This window comes from Vicugna pacos, chromosome 1, assembly GCF_048564905.1.
Source record: "Vicugna pacos chromosome 1, VicPac4, whole genome shotgun sequence".
NCBI lineage: Eukaryota > Metazoa > Chordata > Mammalia > Artiodactyla > Camelidae > Vicugna > Vicugna pacos.
The window spans coordinates 72878597-72898406 of record NC_132987.1 but is presented as its reverse complement, the minus strand read 5'-3'; the positions used below and the strand labels follow the sequence as shown (position 1 = coordinate 72898406).

Genomic DNA, 19810 nt, shown 5'->3' with positions numbered 1-19810 from the left:
TAAAATTTAACTCCAGTTTTAGAGGTTTTGGTCTACCAAACTATTCTGCAGTCATAAACTTTTTTGCTTTGTCTGCAGACTTATAGGGCACTGATGATTTCTTGAAATGAAAGACTAGAAGCTATTCCCTCGATTTTTAAGATGGTATTTTTCTTTCAGTTTGGCCTCCAATATGGTGTCAAGAACAGAAGAAATTCGAAAGAGCACAGACCAGGCCCATCATTTAAAAGGAGTGCTCCGGGAGTCCATTGTGATGCTTGAACAGGTCGGCAACTCTGGGTACCACGGCACTTACTGCTCTCACCCCAGTGCGGGTCAGCTGCCCCTCTGGTTGCGACGGAGTGTTTACTATCCCTTTAATTGAAGAAATCCCCCTCCCAGAGGCAACTGTCCTTACCAGCTTCTGAATTATGCCTTTTATGTATATAGTCACTTGTCCTTTTTTTTTTTTTACAAAATGGGAGCATACTATACTCACCATTGCATACTCTCTTTTTTCAGTATATTTTGAAGATGTTACCATATCAGCTTGTGTACATCTACCACATTCTTTTTATTGATCCTTCTATATAAAATTTTATACTTCATATTAGCTCTTTTTGTAGAAATGGTAGATACTGTATGCAATGCTCATTATTTTGTTTTTATCTATTAATAATGTATCATGGAGAAACTTCCATACCAGCATATACAGTGCTTCCTCTTTTAACAGCTGCATAGAATTCAACTGTGCATGTATGCCAAAATTATTTTACCAGTTCTCCATGAGCATTTAGGTTATTTTGATGTTTTGCTATAAGTGTTATCTCTTGAACATAGTGTCATCAATATATACTGCTTGGTACTACAAACCAAAACTTAGGATTCCCTTTGAAAAATAAAGATTAATACTTCCATCATCACATACAATATGAGTAGTTTTCAAAATTGAAAAATAGAGAATAGCTGAAGAGAAGAAACCTGCAGTTCTAGTATTCAGACGTAATCACTGTTAAAATTTTATTTCCTTCCTTCCTTTTCTTCTATGCATTGGTTTGTTTTTTTGAAAATTCAGTTATTGAGCATACTTTAGGGTACCATGCAGGCCACCAAAGTTTACAACTTCAACTCATGCTTTTCAGATGCACAGTTATCTCCTGTTAGCAACTTTCTCCTCCCACTTAGCAGGGAATAGATCATATTCTCACTTTCCCTTTCATCCTCTCTGTCCCTTTCCCTCTGACTCTTAACTTAATGGCTATGCCACAAGGAGAAAAGAGGCTTTCCCTCTCCTTCTGTAACCAAATCTACAAACCTGTGTAACACTGCACCCCTGTCCTATATTGCGCTCCCGTTAGAGGCACTGTTCTGCCGACTGGAGGCAAGTCCCAACACTAGTTGGCAGGAGACTCCATCCATCACCCCTCCCGCTTCCCCATCTTCAGTCTCCCTCATTCAGCTGGATCTTTACCATCCGCACAAGCCCCCGCTCCCTCACCTCCTCCGTTAGAACACCCATGTCGTCCACATCCTTCTCTACCCACTCACCCATCTCTGCTCCCTTTCACAGTCAAGCTCCCAGAGCTGCTACTCTGGCTGTCACTGTTACATCCTTTAGAACTCATCACTTTTTTAAAGGTTTTGTTTTCGCCAAAATCACTCATTCACATAAAGAGTTAACTTGTCCTACAAGGTTTGTTCAGAAAAATAGCAACCCCAGTACCCTGGGCTCCATTTCTTTCCCAAAGAGAACAATCTTCAACTCTTTTGGTTCATTCTCTGGGTGTTCACCTCCGTGTTTATAAACAACAAGCATGTATTGATACTTCCTGATTGTTCAGTTTTAGACATTATCTTTTGACGTCCTATTCTGGAAGACCAGGATTTTGTTTTCTTTTACCTCTTCTTGCTCCCATTTCTAATTCCCCCATCCTCCCAAGGAAGTTACAGTTTTGGTTAGCTCAGTATTCAGTGTTGGCTTTGTTTTGAGTAAGTTTACTGTTCTGAGCTGAGCCACAGTATAGGCCATGACTACTTTTACTTTTCTGTGCTTTTTCTTACCCCTGAAATTGTCTTATTACAGTCGATTCATTTATTATATTATTTATAAGTGTTTCATCCCGATGCTCCCCCTCCTCTCATAATCTTCAGTCACTTAGATGCTCTGTCCATGGAGCCTCTGCCTGGCTCCAGGCAGGCCCGATGGCCTCTCTGCAGGTGCACAGCTGGCATCCTGGGGTCCCTGTTTCCTTTATCCCTTGCTTTCTGCTTTCTTGGTTTCCTCCCTCGTTTTCATGGAGCATATCCTCTAGCAGAAGGAGGGTATGCAGGTAGGTATTTTAAGACTTCATCTGTCTGGAAAGTTTTTATTCTACTCTTCTCCTTGATGAATAGTTTGACAGAGGATAGAATTCTAGCTTGGAAATAACGTGCCTTCAGAACATGAAAGGCATTGCCCCATGGCCTTTTGGCCCCCAGTGTTTGCTACTGAGAATTCTGAGGCTGCTCTCATTTCTGATCCTTTCATCTGGAAACTCAGGCCCTTTTGTTCTGGGAAATGCTGAGCTGTATGGCTGATGACTTCCTCCCCCCACTTTCTCACCCCAAATTTCTGTAGCGCCCGTAATCAGACATCGGCTGTCTGTTGGACAGGTTGTCTAATCTTACCTCTTCTTTCCAGCTTCCATCTATTTGCCCTTTTGTTCTGCTTCCTCAGAGATTTCCTAACTTAATCTTCAAATTCTTCTATCAAGCATTTCAATTTTTGCTGGCAAGTTTTTAATTTCAAAGAGCTGTTTTCTGAATTTTCTTTTTTCAACTGGCATTGTGATCTTTTTAAGTGACTATAATATCTTTCTCTCTGACCATATTACTGATAATTAAAAAAATTTTTTTCTTCTTCTTCTTGCATACCTGCTTTCCAGCAAGATCTTTTCCCCCTGTTTTGATTTCTATCCTTAGGGCTAGAGGATTTCTTTAGATGTCTGTAGTCCTTTATTGTCTGCCTGTGTGGATTAAAAGTTCCTATTGTGTGGGTCCGACTGGTATACCCTGAACTTCTTGGTAGACCTGGCTGGGCCATTGGTTGAGCAATCCTGATGTCAGTATCTTTAGGTCTTTCCTCTTGGACTGGTCAGTTTCCACAGAGAAGACTCTTCCAATCTCCTATCTGAAGGATTAAGGGCTGGCTGCCAGCACTTTAGGAGCTGAATGAGAGTAAGGGATGGAAGACGGCAGGGCAAAGGGATGGTCCCAACTTTCAATATACATATTTTTGTATAATCCCCATTTTTGGTACAGTGTCTTTAAAGATGTCTTGGTGTCCTCCTGGCCAGATAGTCAAAGACCCTCTGTTTTATCCTCTCCAGAAAATAAAATTTTAGGCTTCTGCCCAGGTAGTAGAAGAGGCCACATGTCCAGAGGTTCAGCTAGTCCTTCTTATTTCAGTCCCTTTCTCTTTATTCCCACTTTCAGAGACGCCTGTCAATCCCTGGGGCTTTTGAGGATGTCTCAGGGTAAATTTGGTTGGTTTTCAGCTTTCTGTACTGTTAGCTTAGGATTCAGTGTTTTCAGGGCTGCTAAGTCACCTGTCTGCTTTCCAGTTTCCAAAGTTGTGTTACTGTTGTTACCTTTTCTGTTTTTCCTGTCCTTGTGGATTTATGCCTTAAAAAAATCCCTTTACTGTGCTCTTGGTGGGGTTTCAGGAGGGAGCAAAATTGGATGCACGTATTTCATCCACTCAGTCTTCAGCCCACTCCTGCCAGGACTTGTTCCCCCATACCTTCTGCTGATACTGCACAAGCTAAGTTCCCCAGTGACCTCTGGCTTTTAAAGTTAATGTACCTTTTTTTAGTTTTCATCTTACAGTGCCAGCATTTGACAGAGCTGATCATTCCTTTTTTGAAATGTATCTAATCTTGCCTTCTTTAGAACTATGGAAAACCCCCCAGCTTTATTGTGATATAATTCACATACTATAAATTCACCTTTTAAAGAATTTTTAGTATATTCATGAAGTTGTGCAACCATCATCACTATCTAAGTCCAGAGCATTTTTATCACCCCTAAAAGAAACCCTGTACCCATGAGCAGTCACTCCCATCCCTCACTCTCTCTGCTCCTGGTGATCACTAATCTACTTTCTCTTTCTGTGGGTTTGCCTATCTGGACATTTCATATAAATAGGACCATATAATATATGGTCTTTCATGCCTGGCTTCTTTCACGTAGCACGATGTAAAATTGCTTTTTGCTGGTTATAGCCATCTCCTCTACCTGACCTTGTCCTGACCCAGTGCTCCAGGCTCTGCCTTAGATTGGTTTCCCTTCTCCTCTGCTGCCCTTTAGGTGATCTCAGCCACTCCCCTAACTTGGAAAAGCACATGTGTCAATGGCTCCCAAAGCATCTCTCTCATCCTGACCTCTTCCCTGAGCACCAGACTCAGACAGCAGCTTGCCGACTTGGCATCTTTGCTTGGATGCTAACCAGGCATCTCAAACTAATTGTATCCAAAACAGAACTCAGTTTTCATCCTGAATCGAACCCATTTCTCCTCTAGTTGACCTAATCTCAGAAAATGATACTATCACCCTCCTGTTGTTTAAGTCAAAAACTTAATACAGTGTGTAAAAACACATATACATATGCGATTATTTGCTTTAGTTTTGTTTCCCTCACTAGTCTGCAAGTCCCATGAAGGCAGAGACAGTGCCTGTTTGGTTCACCGTTGTATATACCCAGTGCTTAGCACAGTGCCCAGCATGTCACAGGCAAGCAAAGGATATTTGTTGAATGAATGAATGGACGAATGAACACAAAAAAGAATAAGACCTAATTCTTGCTCTCAAGTTGCCTACAGTTTTACTAGAGAAATCAGATATCTATGTGTATTGTTAAAGACTATTGAACAAGTATAAAATTAAGTGTCAAAGTAAGTAGTAATGCTTTGGGAGGTTAGAGGCAGAACGATTAGGGAAAACTACATGGAAACAGGGGGTACAATAAGTTTGAGAGGTGAAGACAAACATGAGCCTAAGAACAAATAAAGGACGGGATGTGGAACTTGAGTTGTTTAGGGGCTAGTGAGGAGACCACTGCAGTTTCAGAAACCATTTAAGAAAACAAACCGTTCGCCGTGGAGAATTTGATGAATAGACCTACTGGGAGGTGGCGCACACAGCAGTACGCTGTAGGAAGATGGGCAGTGCTAGGGCACGTGGGAGGAACTGCAGCAGTCCTACGACAGATACCCTGAGGAATCAGTCAGTCTTTTGTTTGGGCACCAGTAAAAACAAGGTTCTATTAAATGTAAACTCTTGGCATACAAATAATCAAAACATTTCAACAATCTGATTTTGAAAATTATCTTTGCAGTTGAAGAGCTCACTCATTATGCTTCAAAGAACCTTTGAGCTACTAAATAAGAACAAGACCGGCCTGGTTGTCGAAAGCTAGTGATCTTAAGGACTGAAATTGTAGGAATACCTGGAACCAAAAGAAAACATCTTGAAGAAAACCAGAGGATGAAGGATTTCAATCGTCATAGGAATATTTCTGTATTTTCTCGTTATTCATATTAATATGAACATTCTTTTTAATAACATTTGAGAATTAGTCTCTAATGGCCTTAAGAAACCGTCCTTTCTTTATACGTAATTCTAAGCTGTGAATTTCTCCAGTGAAGTGTGAGATATTTGGGGATTTGAATTTCTGCGATACAAAAAGAAAAAGAGATTCTGAACTGAGCAGTATGGCCTCGTTTTCACAGTGAGGTCTGAAGTTTGATGCTTTACGTTTATCTGTTAGCACAGAACCAGTATGCATCCAATAGGTTGCTCTCACAGTTGAGCTACATTGGAGAGGATAAAGAAGACAATATAAGAAGAAATCTCTTAAATCATTACTAACTTTCAAGGATCAGTTTTCAGGCATATAATGTTCAGAGGTTTGTGTACTGTAAATACTGCCGTGTCTTCATTTATGTATCATGCAAATTCAGTAGTCAGACCCTTTGAATCTGCATGTTGATTATGATCCGAAAGATTCTTCAAGCCATGTTGTATCTCTCTGAAAGAAGTAAGTGTTTCTTCTTCCGTTAGCTATCAAAGATGAGATTATCTTGCCTCTTCATACCTCAAATGGCAGAAGAGTCAATTCTGGAAAAGGGAACATGTTGGATACCAACTCTCAGAACAAAGAACCATGCTCTGAGTTTTAGAAACCAGAAGATTATGTTAAAATCTGGGCATTTAGTGACAGATCAAATGAATACTTGAACTAAGCTTGGCTTCAGCTTAGCAAACTTTCACAGTGGAAATGAGCTATCTGGTTGAAAATAACTTGTGGATTACTTTTAAGTAGCCACGTAAGGCTTTATTTACTCATTCATGTGTGTGGCTTTAGTCAGTAAGTTATAAGCCAGACACAAACATTAGCACTTTAATAAAGACTTTGAGGGGCATCATCTCCCAATACAAGTGCACTGACGAGTTGTAAGTCATACATTAGCTTTCATGAAAACTTTTTAGGCATATGTGTCTCAAGTCAAGTGATGTTGCTGGAACAAGAGAAGGAGAATGCAGAATAATTTGTATATATTCTCACTGTTTGAATAACAATTGCCTTTAGTTAAATATTGCTTTTTTTGCCCAGAGTCACGCAAAGTACATGGATTGCTAAAGTCATTTTTGAGATGTGGGTAGAGAATGAAAATATTGACTGGATTAGAGGGAAATGGGTTTCTCTAGGTGAATCCCAATTAACTCACCTTGGGGTGCCAGTGTACCTACCTGGAAGTTTTTTTGGTAAGGATTTATGAAGTGTGTGGCTGTGAGCAAGAGTGTTTGGACTGTCAACTTGAAATCTTATTCTCTGTTAAATTCACAGAAATGATCAGTGACAAGTTGCATGTTTTTGTGATGTTTCTTTAAAACTTGTACTTCATTAAATACCTCAAAGAAAATTACCAAAGTAAGTCGCTTTATAAATTATGACTAAATATGTATGCAGAATTCAATTAATTGTATTTGAGCCTATGTAAATTAGACATCAATAAAACTTAAAATCTCTAGGTTGTTTTTCTTCTTTTTCTGTTAAACCCTCCCAAATCTAGAAGGCCTATTTTAGTGAAAACATATACATGGGCCTACACTCTTTTTAAAAATGTGTAAAAATAAAATCTCAAGAGGACTCTTAGGACTCTTCTCTTACGACAGTTTAATTTCAAATATGCAGCCTGCTGGAACTAAAGTACCAGATAGGCCTGCTGGTCCAGTGTAGCGACTGCTCGCCAGAAATCATGAAAAAGAACAAGTTGGGTAACTAACACATCAGGGACAGTGATGGGCCTTTAAGGAAAAGGTAGCGAATTTGGGGGCGGTACGGCGGTAATATATTGCAATGGAGCTCTCCCCCAACGCCTGTTGCTGGAGTCTGAATGAAGGCAAACCGACCCACGGGTCTCACGTACTTCGGAAACTCTCTGGGTTCCAGGGTTTCCCGCATTTCCGTCCAGGCGCCTTCCCGGACCCGAAGCCTTTGGAGGCTGCCCCGCCCACGCGCCGCCAGCGGGCACCGGCGGGGCGGGCGGGGTCCGGGCGGCCACCCCTGGGGAAGGGCGGGGCGGAGGTGCGGGGCCAGCCCTGCGCCCCGCCTCCGGGGCCCGCTGCCGGGAGCGCGTTCTCCGCTCCACCGCTCCTCCAGGCGTCAGGGCCGCGGGCCGGGGAGGGGCCTCGCCGGCGGGCTCTGCACGTGCGAGCGGGCGGGCGGGGATCCCCGGCGCTGGGGGCGGGGAACCCGGAAGCGCGCCGACCTGCCGCGCGGAGCCCTGCGGGCTGGGCGGCGGCGGGGACGCCACGGGGAGGCGGGCGCACCGCCCCGGCGGCGGCGGCGGCGGCGGCGGCCGGCTGTGGTCACAGGTGGGCGGCGGCGGCGGCGGCGAGAGCGCGGCAGAGTGGAGCCGGAGGCCCGGAGACTCCAGCCATCACGCCCCGCGGAGCAGACACCGGGAGACGTGTCCGCGCCTCCGGAGGAGCCGACCCTTCTTCCCTCCGCCTTGGCTTCCTTGGCTTCAGCCTCACCTTGGCCCCGGAGCGCAGGTAACTTCCCTCTCAAGGTCATTCTTCGGGCGGGGCGGTGTTCACGGCCCGCCCACGTCCTCACGTTTGGCGGGGGCGGGAGAGGCGCGCCCAGCTCGCTACGGAGAAGTCGGGCTGGACGGCGACCCCGGGCGCCTCCCGGGCGCCTGGTGGCCTCTCCGGAGCCGGGTCGCCGGCCCCAGCAGCCGGGGACGTTCGCCGGCTCCAGCAGGTGAACGCTTTATCTCTGCCCGCGTCCCTGAGGGTGTTTCCACCCACGCCCAGGCTGCGGGCGGGGACCGCTCGGCCCTCCCCAGCCCGCACCCGCAGGTGAGCGCAACCACCCGCGCCCCGGCTGTCCCGGGCCGCGTAGTCGGCTGTCGCTATGGGAACGGCTGGTGCCCTGACGGCGCCTGTTCTGGGTGGGGACCCCGCGGTGAAGGCAGCTCGGAGCCCCTAAAGCCCTAGAGCTGTCTGTCTCGACAGGTCGAGCCAGAAAAGCCTGATGAAAAGGGGATCCTCCATCCCCCTCTTCTCATTTTTTATTTCTCAGGCATTGGCGGTTAATCAGAGAGAGGCGTGGATGTGTTTACAAGATGTGAGTTGTGTTCTTTCCACCTTTACCTTCTGAGGGCTTTTTATGCCTCACGGTGACAGGTGGAAATCACGACCCAGAAGGGCAGCATGAAGCCGGTGAAGAAAAACAAAGCGGAAGAACCTGAATTGGAGCCCCTGTGCTGCTGCGAGTACATAGATCGAAATGGGGAAAAGAACCACGTGGCTGCTTGTTTGTGTGATTGCCAAGATCTCGATGAAGGGTGTGATAGGTAAGAGCAGAGTGTTTCTTGATGCTGACCCCACTGGCCCTTTTGAGAACTGCGTATACTTTCGGCTTGGCCATCCGCAGCATGGGAATTTGCTCTTCATTCTGTTTCCAGTTATCTACAGTTGAGAGTAGTCTTCTCTGTCAAGTGTGAGGATTTTTGAAAGATACATTATCACTCAGTAGTGCACTGAGTAATTGTTCAGCTCAGTTTATTAAGACATTATTAGTTTTCATTTAAAGGGAGAAGATGATGGAGACAATGGGCGGATAAAGGGACAGTAGACAAGATAAATGTATGGAAAATGCAGGCCAACAGAATCTGTAAATTTAAAATGAACACATTACTACTGGAAAGTTCCTACATTCTCAGTAGTCTCTGCATTCAGAGACTGACACGTTGGGCCCAGATTGCACTTGGCCACAAAAGGCCTTGAGGGTTGAAAGATCATTTTCATGCTGTTGGAATCAGTCTCACTCCTTGTTTCTGGGGAGGAAGTGCAGCCAGAAGGCATGTCCCTCCCTTGGACTGGCTGTTTTAAACATGAGCAGCAATACTGTCTTGATTGATCCTATTGTATTTGGCTCTTATTTTCTCCATTATCTCGTGTTGGAAATTGCTATCCAAAAAGGTAATTTTTTAACATTTCTGAAAAAACTTTGTACCAAATGGTAATAATCTGGTTTTTATCCATCTTCTAGATAATTATATATTTAAAACTTTTTATCACATGGAAAGCATAATGTGGGGAGAAAAAGAATGGGGGAAACTTGCTTTCCCCATTAATAATTACTTCTGGTTGAAAAAAATCATTGCAATGGCAAATCGCTGACTTAGAGCTTAGTGGGTTAATCTCGCCATGAGAAACATTCTTGTAGACTTCTGTAGTCTAGTACCCATAATCCCTTTGTGATTCTTCCTTAACAGTGTCTATTGTCTTTCTTACGGGTGTCTTTAAACATGAGTTCTTTAAACTTAGTCTGAAATCCGTACTGAAAAAATGGAGCACTTTGCTCTAAATGCAGAAATAATGCCTTTTCCATAATCTCCATCACTCAAGTCCGCATCTCTTCCATTAAGCTGGCTCTTCCTCCCTCCCAGCCCTTGAGTCCTGGGCTGTCCCTGAGTTCTCTTCTCTCCATACCCTTCTCTGGAGATAAGCTTCCAGAATTTCCACAGACCCTGTGTTCTATATGTCTTCCATTCACGTCCAAGTCTAGCCCTATTTTTTAAAGTCCTAAATTTCTAAAATCAACGTATCATTCCTTAAACTGTTCCTTTCCCTACTAGGCCAAATGTGGAAAAAAGTCAGTACCACCTGTCACCAAGCTCACTCATTCGACTCTTCCTTATGTAGACCTGTGCCCTATGGAACTGGTTTGCTGCCTTGACCCAGGATGGGTTTTGCGCTGCACACACCTGTCTCCACTGGAACGCCTCCCTGCCCCCTCTCCACCTGTACAGATAACTGGCTGGCAGTCAAGGTCGAGCACAGACCCCACCTTCCCCACGCCTCTGATGACTCTCCTCCAAGCACACTGTCTGAATGTAATAGTTCATTGGGCAATTTTGCTGCTGTTACTTATCTAACATTTCTTGAATTCCTGTGTTGTTTTCACAGCTAGATTGTAAATTTGAGATTTTTATGTCTCTACACCCACCCGAGTCTGAACAGTGCTTGTATGGAATATGTATGTATTCCTATGTATTTGTTTCATGGAGAAGTGGTTTTAACTGTTAAATACCTAAGCATTATCTTCTCATTCATATTAGAAAGTGAAACATGAATCTGAAAAGCTCATGGTTAGTAGTAAGGAGGTAGAATGCTTGGTCTTTGGCTCCTTTATCACTTATCTGCTGTTTGGCCTACAGTGTTGAGTGGTTTTTAATTCAGCAAACCCATGTGAAGCGCCTTCTCTTTGTGCTCTTTCTGAATAGATGGATCACATGTAAGTCCGTGGGGCCAGAGACCTGTGAAAGAATCATGGATACAATCTCTGACCGCCTCCGAATTCCTTGGCTCAGGGGAGCCAGAAAAGTTAACATTAGCATCCTCCCCCCACTCTTCCTGCTGCCTGTCTTCCTCCGCGTGGCTTCCTGGCACTTCCTCCTGGGGGTGGTGGTTTTGACCTCCCTCCCTGTGCTGGCTCTGTGGTACTACTACCTCACTCACAGAAGGAAAGAACAGACTCTGTTTTTCCTGAGCCTCGGACTCTTCTCTCTGGGCTACATGTACTACGTGTTCCTGCAGGAAGTGGTCCCCAAAGGGCGTGTGGGGCCCACCCGGCTGGCTCTCCTGACCTGCGGGTTATTTCTGATACTCCTCGCCTTGTACAGAGCCAAGGGCAATCCAGGCTACCTCAGACACCCAGCGAGCAATGACAGGTCTCCAAGCGGCAGCCAGACTGAGTGCTTGATCAGAAAAGGGCCGGACAAGACCAAAGGGTTCCCTGGCGCGGACCTGTCGGGCGGTCTCAACAACCGCATGCCCAAGGACGAGGTCAAGGGCTCCTGCAGGACAGCGGCTGGCAGCCCCGCCAAGGTGAAGGAGGACTGGTGTGCCAGGTGCCAGCTGGTGCGGCCGGCCCGGGCGTGGCACTGCCGGATCTGCGGCGTCTGTGTGAGGAGGATGGATCACCACTGTGTCTGGTATGTTGGAGAAATATGGAGGCTTGCGGAGGGTACATTCACATGCGATTCTGGCCGGGCTTGATCTCCCTTTGTGCCGTCCTCAAGTCTCTCTCCTTCCCGGCTTTACACCTTGTGGATATTTGTGGGCTGTTCTGATGTTCCCACTTAGTCATCAGTTTTTCAAGTTTCACAAATTTAGTTCTTTTCAGTCATTTCCTGAGGTTTTTTTTTTTTTTCCCCTTTTGCTTTCTCTTTTGAGCTGCCCCTCGTTTTTCTTCTCCTTTCTGAGAGAGGAGTATCTACAGTTGAAAGATTTTTTTTTACAGATTGTTTTTCGGAATTGGTATAGGTGTATGTCCCCATGCTCACAGAGATCAAGGAAGTGTTTTCCTGTATTCTAAAGTGACTCTTGTCCTCTGACGATGTATACATCCCTCATCATTTTGATCCTACCAGGGATTTCTAGTCTACCTTATTGAGTGAAAGCCTTGCCAGATAGTCCCTATTTGGTTATTTGTGGAGAGGTAGGCTTTTTTGGTACCTCCCTGCTGGCTAGTGACAGATGAGGATACGTGAGGCCCCTAAGATGTGCAGTACAACTTTTAAAGAAAATGTTGCAGCTTTACTGCACAAATCATGCCATTTGGTTTTTATTTTTGTTGAGGGGGAAGTGAGGAGGTAATTAGGTTTATTTATTTATATAACTCTACCACTGAGTTATACCCTCCCCACAACTGCGTCAATCTTAAAGGGATATGATTAATTCAGATGTGAACGCTTTAAGTAGCTGTTTGCAACTTTATCACTCTTGAGGTGTTTGTGGTCAGTGAATTATGCCTTTTACGTCTAGGATTCTGGTCTCCTCAGAAAGGGATGTGGGGCAGGGTAAGGGTGCAGACAGCCGGGAGGGCACAGGAGTGGACCTCAAGGTCAGGGCACAGGACCCAGGGACAGCTCTTTTCTGGGGCTTTGTCTTTAGGAGTAAACAGGTGTTTTCATTCTTAGGTTTTCCTCGTCTCTGTCTTCATTTATCCTCATGAGTGCCTGTGTGTGCCTATGTGTGTGTGCATGTGTGTGTGTGCATGCGTTTGTGTGCATGCGGGATGGTGGTGGTGGTGGGGGCCCGTTAACAAGTGCTGGTTTGCAGAGGGCCTGACAGCCTCAGCTGTGAGCTGGTCTCTGCCCACTGGGGCATCCTGTGCTTGTCCTTAAACTAATGATAGATTTCTCTTTGCAAAGAGCAGAGAATAGAAGACTGTATCTCTCAGCAGACAGGTTTTTAATTCCCTAAAATTGAAAAACAAGAAAACTTACTTTTTAAAACTGAAATTCACATTATCCCTGTTTTAAAAGCTTTCTTGTTTATAAGTGAATTATACAGAGAACTTCTTAAAACATGTTTGCTTTTCTCTCCCCTGTGCTGTTTTGAGGATAAATAGCTGTGTCGGAGAATCAAATCATCAAGCATTTATACTTGCCCTTTTGATCTTCCTGCTCACCTCGATGTACGGGATAACACTGACCTTGGACACCATTTGTAGAGACAGAAGTGTCTTCACAGCTCTCTTCTATTGCCCTGGAGTTTATGCAAATTACAGGTGAGACATGGATACCATGCACAGGGGCCCCCGGAGGAGGGAGTGGATTTGCCGTGAAGTACAGGGCTGTGATTTGCTGCTAGGTGGGGCGTTTTCACCCAGAACAGAGCAGCTCTGGGATGCTGGGTATCCCTGAAATTGCCAGCACGGTTGTATGGCGGACATGAGCATTTTTCTAGGGGGATGTCAGAAGGAACGCTGACCTTAGAAAGTGAGGAACTAGTGCTCTCCACATAGGACGAGACTGACTCAGGGTCTGCAGAGTCAAATGACCCCTGGCATGCTCGAGGTAGTGACGGCGGACCTGAGATGATAACTGAAGTAGCAGTGTCCAGTCTCTGTGTTGTATGGGGTCTCTTTTGTCTTGAATATCAGGGAACTCCTCACTTGACTGCTGCTTCCTGGTGCTTTTTAGCCCAATCTTGATTTACTGCTTCTGACGCTTTAGTGAAGTGCTCACAATCTCTGTGACCTTTCTTTTCTATTTAACCTCCATTGGTTTCTCCTGTTCTACTTTTTTTTAAAAAATCACCACTCATGATTACTGTGGTATCTAGGTCAAAATTTCCTTCAGCGTTTTTAGGTTGGGGCACATTTATATAGTGTGAAGATCTCCGTGCTTTAGCAGAAGCTGGAATTTTTTAGCTTTGGCCCAGCCTCCCCCTCCCCCAAAGCCACAGGCCCCACCCCACCCCACCCCTACCTGTGTTCTTTGTTTCACCCCCTCCAGCAGTTTCCTGACACGGGTGCCCTGTGGGGCTCTAGTCCCCTGTCTGAGCTGGGGCAGCTCTGCCCCCAAGGTCCTTTACTTTCTTCTCACTGTTTTCAGTGCGGGCACTTCTTTTTACGAGTCACCATTAAAGATCTAGACGTTCTTGGCACTGGAATAGATGGGCCCTCCTCCTGAGGTTAAGGTCCTTTCTCCTCGGTGCTGAGTCTCACAGGTTGTAAAATACTTCAGTAACTACTCTTCTTAGTGGGTTGTGATAAGTGTCCGAGAGCAGAGCGTGTCTGTTTGTAAGCACGGGTTTTCTAGACTTCTGTGGGCCACGTAAACGAAATGAGGAACATAGTCTTGCCACTGGCTCTCACTGCTGTGGGCAGGCAATTCATGTCTCCTCATGGGGCTTAACTGTGGTGGTTTAATCATCTGAGGTCCCTTTCAGCTTAACAAGTGAGGACTCTGAATTTATTTCCTGCTATCTCATTTGCAAACATTTGACTGAAAATAATCAATTGGCAGACAGGAACAGGCAGCCTCTCACCATCTTATTAATAAGCTGGCGGGCTTTCTTGTCCCGTGTGATCCTGTGTGGGTTTAGGAAGCAGGATTTGAACTGGGCAGGGGCTCCTCCAGAGCCGCTGAGAGGAGGGCGGCTGGTGCGGGCAGCGGTCCTACCTGCGTCCACCAGCGTCGCACCGAAAAGAACGGAGACGTGCGGCTCCGCGCTGTTCCTGGGTTCGCACTCCCAGCTTCCTTGAGGACGTTTATAGCAATCTCATGGTGCCTGCCTTTTCTTCTGAGTTAAGAATAATTGAGGGATTATTCACTCAACAAACACATTTTGAATGCTGTGATGGCAGGCAGTTTGTTGGGTGTGTGGGGGATGCAAAATGCACACAGTCATTGTTTAGTATCACCTACTAGAAAGAGAGTCCCCAATAATTATAAAACAGAGCATGTTAGCAGTCTTGAGTTAAGCAGGCTGTTGGTGTTGCGGGGATAGAAAAGTATCTTCCAGTTGGGGTGAGGGGAAGGCGCCAGAGGCCTTAGGAGTAAGTCCTGCATGTGTGCAATGTCACAACGGGGACAGCTCCCTGCCTGTGAAGTGGGCAGCCCTGACCCGCCTCTTCCCCCTCCTAGCTCGGCTCTGTGCTTCACCTGCGTGTGGTACTCTGTGATCATCACAGCGGGCATGGCCTACATCTTCCTGATCCAGCTGATAAACATCAGCTACAATGTGACCGAGAGGGAAGTGCAGCAGGCCCTTCGGCAGAAAACGGGGCGCCGGCTGCTCTGCGGGCTCGTCGTGGACACAGGCCAGTACAGTCGGGGCTTCCTGCGGAACTGGCACCAGTTCTCCACCCTGGGCACACACCCCTTCCACCACCCTGCTGAGGACATTGTCTGAAGTGCCTTCTGTGCGGCTCCGGGGTGGCTCCCCGCTCTGCTCCCTTGCATCGTGCACTTCAGTACACGCAGGATGCTCGCGTTTATCCCCAGTTTCTTAAAGGCATTTAGGGCCATGCTCAGGTTTAGACACTGGACTGGGAAGAAATTAATTTTTCTGACTTCACAACTTAAGAGATTTTTATATTGAAGCAGTAAAAGTAGAGCCATTCCTTTCCAGTCACCTTATTAACTAACTCAGTCACCGGAAGTTGAAAGGGTGTGATTGCTGATGCACAAATTGATAGAAGCAGTTCCCATTCATTAGTATGCGGGGGGGGGGGCTTTGCATTAGGGTGGTTCTAGTCTCTTTCAATTCCTAACAGCCATGTGACCCTTAGTTGAGTCACTTCCCCAAGTCTCAGGTTTATCTGTCACATGGGGTTCTGATGCCTGCCCTGGTACCTCACGGAGTGGCTGGGGGTGGGGGGGGGTAACGCGAGGGTCACGTGAGGGATGAGGTGTGTGGAAAGCGCTGAAAAACGACTAGAGCACCAGAGAGGCATGAAGTACTATTAGGAGAATCCTAAGACTGGAAAAAATGTTTGTAGGCCAGAACACTGAAGCCAATATTATTAGAGTAATCCATTTTCAGCATTTCAGTGAAAAAAAATCCCCAAATACCATGTTGTACAGTTCTGGGAACTTCTGTTTCTGAAGTATTAGACATTAACTACTCAAAGAGGGTAGAAGATGACCAGGTGGATTTACGCTGTCGTCTCATCTTGGAAGGACAGTTGATAATAATTATAATTATTGCTAGTATAATGTACAGTGAGTGGTCATGAGTTTAGGTGATGAGTTCTTATATTTATCTTATGTCTTCTGTATGTATTCTGTTTGGATTTACTCTGAGTAACTCCACTAGGCATCAGTGTTTTTTCCCTTTCCTTGTTTTGCCTGGTCAGGTGCTAGCACACTTGTGACGATGGCTGGGTGAGAACAGACACTCCTGTGGGGAACATTTGACTCTTTCCTGGGCAGGGTGGCTGGTTAATATCAAGGGCTTGACTTTTTTGTTCATGTAAGTAATTCAGACACTGTCAGTAATAGCGCTAACCAGTAATATAGCAAAACCCAGCCTTCTGGTGTTCACGTTATTCTGGTCTGAACTCTTCTTTGAGAGGCTGATTGACGCCTTCCCACTTAACTTGCACATGACTTCTCATATACCTTTCTCGAGATACAAGTATCTCACTAGGAGAGAAGAAACAGGGCATATATGGTTTCCACTAATTAATGGATTACTGTTCTTCCTTAGCTCTTCCTGACTTGTTTCTTTAATCATATCTCAAAAGGAAAAACGTGTTAAGGATTAAATATTTAGAGTGGGTCTGTGCTACCACCGAATTAAGATGAGGCAGTTTCAGATGGGAAGCAAACCCTCTTGGAATATTTGGTTCTGTACATGCACGTTTTTTTGGAACCTCAAAGAATTCATGAGCCATTACATTTGCCTTAGCTTATAGCTTAATATGGGGAAAATATTGCCAGCTTTTTCAGTCTTTCTGTGCATGCTGCTGTAGCAAGAGGTTTATAAAGGTTGAGAAAAAATATTGCTACTTCTACGACTCTACCCTCTGCAGCACCATCCCTAGCCCTGCCGTTTATCGGGGCTGTCCTTAAGCCAGGCACCACGTTGCTATACAAGCTTGTTGTTGGTCTCCCCAGAGACGGATTGTTTAACGAACGAGAGGCTCTGTATTCCACAGGGATGAGCCAAAGAACACGTGTGGGGATGTTAGCTGAGTCTGTGGTTTACTGTACAGTGATGCCCTATCTCTGGCCCAGAATCAAGCATTCATTTGGAATTAACATTGGAGCTGATAAAATTAATTCCTTTCCATATAGGTTTGAGATCAGAGAGAGGGCAGTAATGTCAAAGACAGCACACGTGGCCTGAAATCTCTGCTTGTAGTCTCTTGAGTGCCAGATGTATAGCCAAATCTGATTGTCTAGTGATTGATAATGAAATTCATAGAAGTGTTAATATAGTCAGCAATTTTGGCCTCTTGCCAGATATTTAACAATCAAAATGTGATGTGCTGACGATGAAGAGCACCCAGGAGACCAGCCATTTGGCGGAATTAGGAATGATACCACTTTTATAACCACCACCCCTAACGGGGTTACCGGGATGGGGCAACTCACTCAGATGAGGACTCCCTGTGTATTATTCTGGCTTGGAGTTAAGGTGCTTGTTTGAAGTTCCTTGAGAACTTCATGATTGGCAGCTTACAGAAGAAAGCTCAAGACTTTGAAAAGCTCAGTGGGTTTGTAGACGTAAAAGCCTATTGAAGTATTTGCACCAAAAAGAGCAGCAAACAAGAGGCAATCTGTGAGCTGTTTCTGTAGACTTGGGGACTTCCTTGGTCGGTACTCCTGGACTTTTAAGCCTTTGTATGATCTGGAACTGTTAGAGGGATTTTTGTCCTTTCAGAGGACAAGGCCTCTGAACGAGTGAGTCCCAGAGACACATGGGGTGATGGTGGCCGTGGGGAATTGCCCTCCAGACCTATAACCAGCAGTGTCTTGGCCATAGGAGCAGCACCCCCAACATATTTCAAAAAAGTGGGTTCCCTCCTTTCACCCCGCATCCTCAGCCTCTGTTAATAAACATACTGGATGTGGAGTTCAGTAAATGATCTACTATATTCTGACCACTTACATTACTCTCAGGCCATGTACTATTCCTGGGGAAGAGAAATGAGTCCATTTGGAAGATCTGAGGTTCAAATAGTTAAGGATCAGGATTGCACAAAGGAAGAAAATCCTTCAATATTTAGAAATGTTATGATGCTCAAAGAGTACTTTGTGGCTCCAGCTGGGCCCATCTGAAGTGAACTGACCATTAACAGCACCTCTTTGATAGGTATCTTGATGCTGCTGAAGTCAAGCCATAAGTGTGTTTTAGGGCCCTGGGCTGCTCATGTCAGGCACCTGTGTGTCTGTGTTTACGAGACTGTCAGTATCTGCTTCCCAAGTACTGGTGGCTTCCTTTGGTGGATGAAGTCATGTTGTCTTCCACTGCACCATCTGCCTAGCAGAAAGACTGCTACAAACTTTCTCTTATGCAATGGTCCTTGGTATTTCTAAAATTTTTAGCAAGAGAAAATCTTCTATACTAGAATCTTCCACTGCCAGAAAACACAATGCTGGTAAGGTTCTCTGTAATAGTGACCATCTGCTTAATAGACTATTTCCTTTGGGTAGGACACTAGCTTTTTATTATAAAACAATTAATAGAAGCAAAAATAAGAGTATCTAGAAGCACAGTTTTAACCAGGATGTTGAAAAATTAATGTTTCGTGAGGTTTAAGGATCTCTTTAAATTAGGTAGGTTTATACTGACAGCTTCATTTTAGCCACATTTTGGTACACTGCATTTTAAAAAGGAGAATTTTCTCAAAGAAGAAATGCATAATGGAGACTTTTGTTTGAGGCGCCTGTTTGGAATCTGGCTTTCTCAGCAGCAGCTTGGCGGGTGTGCCATTTAGTCTGAGACATTGCAAAGGTGATGCGGGGCGAGAGTGAGCTGTGCTTCACTGAATGCGGAGTAAAATTCGTTACGTTCTTGTGGATACCTGTTGTGATTCATACAAACTTTTTTTGCAAAATCAGCTACATTTAGTCCTGTTTCTAATGGACAATTATCCCCACTTCCCCAAGTGTTTCGTTGTAGTAGCAGCAGTAGGCCAAAGATGGGATAGTTCACGGAGACAAATTCCTCAGAGGCTGTGACTATTGCTGAGCTGGGCTTGTGACTTTTTACGACTGTAGCCTTCCTGATGGCGCCTTTCACTTTTAGAAAATTCATTCTTTCAAAGCAGAGCTTTAAAACTAGAGCTAGTCTGTTTCAGTTATCGATGCAACTGAAACTCTGTTTCTTCAGACGACACCCCTGACCAGATGCCACATTACACAGCTGGCGGGCTCAGCTTGTCGTCCTGTGGTCTGAGTGATGGTTTGAGTTGTTAGGGCTTCGGAGCCTTTTCATTTGACCACATTTCTGGGTCTGACAGACTAAAGGAAAGCCAGGAAAATTTATGGAATATTAAATTCCGTGTTAGAGTTCATATTTAATGTAACTGGCTCAGCACCATTAAAGGGGATTTCCGAAGCCAGCTCTGGAGGCCGTGGGCTGAACATTTTGCACTGTTTTGTACTTGTGATCATATCCTCTTATCACCTCAGACTCAGACACAAGGCCTTTTAAATGGAGATTTAAAAAATTACTGCCATTTATGTGAAATAATGTACTGTGACCAAGTTGTTTAAATGGAAAATAAAGTGCTTTCTTTAAGGAAAAGTGTTGATGTTTCTTGGTGTGTCTCCTGAACTCTTCAGCTTTAAGAAAAGCCTGCTTTAGGGCTGGGCTGCCTCTTTGGCAACCTGGATGTCCCCATCCTATGGATTTAGAGTGTCCCTACCCCTGAGCTACTGTTTTCCTTATGGTTACCGTTCCAGTTCTGTAGGCCAGGAATACTGCCTACTTGGGCATTTCATTAGCAGTACCATTTTAAACCATATCT

At 45.1% G+C, this 19810-nt stretch overlaps 2 protein-coding genes across 9 annotated transcripts in view; both read left to right on the top strand.

Moving 5' to 3' along the window:
- Positions 1-7047, top strand: part of GRAMD1C (GRAM domain containing 1C) — an 87117-nt gene extending 80070 nt beyond the window's left edge. For all 4 annotated transcript variants that reach the window (XM_072965007.1, XM_072965000.1, XM_072965013.1 and 1 more), the window contains 2 exons: positions 160-265; positions 5354-7047. In XM_072965007.1, coding sequence (XP_072821108.1) covers positions 160-265; positions 5354-5434 — 187 coding nt within the window. In that variant the 3' untranslated portion in view covers positions 5435-7047. The remainder of the gene's footprint in view (positions 1-159; positions 266-5353) is intronic.
- Positions 7048-7677: 630 nt separating this feature from the next.
- Positions 7678-19587, top strand: ZDHHC23 (zDHHC palmitoyltransferase 23). 5 transcript variants are annotated; one of them, XM_072964989.1, is made up of 5 exons: positions 7678-8076; positions 8713-8882; positions 10818-11528; positions 12950-13108; positions 14973-19587. In XM_072964989.1, the coding sequence occupies exons 2-5, from the start codon at positions 8740-8742 to the stop codon at positions 15238-15240; spliced, it is 1281 nt and encodes a 426-aa protein (XP_072821090.1). In that variant the 5' UTR covers positions 7678-8076; positions 8713-8739; the 3' UTR covers positions 15241-19587. The 5 variants fall into 5 exon arrangements, with proteins under 5 accessions (XP_072821090.1, XP_072821084.1, XP_072821082.1 ...); XM_072964983.1 differs by having other exon boundaries at positions 7679-8076; positions 12941-13108; XM_072964981.1 differs by having other exon boundaries at positions 7937-8076; positions 8609-8882.
- Positions 19588-19810: the final 223 nt, after the last annotated feature.

What these genes read in the sequence shown, in the direction of transcription:
- ZDHHC23 (XM_072964983.1), top strand. Translation starts at nt 8,740, where the DNA reads ATGAAGCCGGTGAAGAAAAACAAAGCGGAAGAACCTGAATTGGAGCCC. An exon ending in CTCGATGAAGGGTGTGATAG is followed by an intron (nt 8,883 to 10,817) that starts GTAAGAGCAGAG and finishes CTTTCTGAATAG; the next exon opens with ATGGATCACATGTAAGTCCG. An exon ending in ATGGATCACCACTGTGTCTG is followed by an intron (nt 11,529 to 12,940) that starts GTATGTTGGAGA and finishes TGCTGTTTTGAG; the next exon opens with GATAAATAGCTGTGTCGGAG.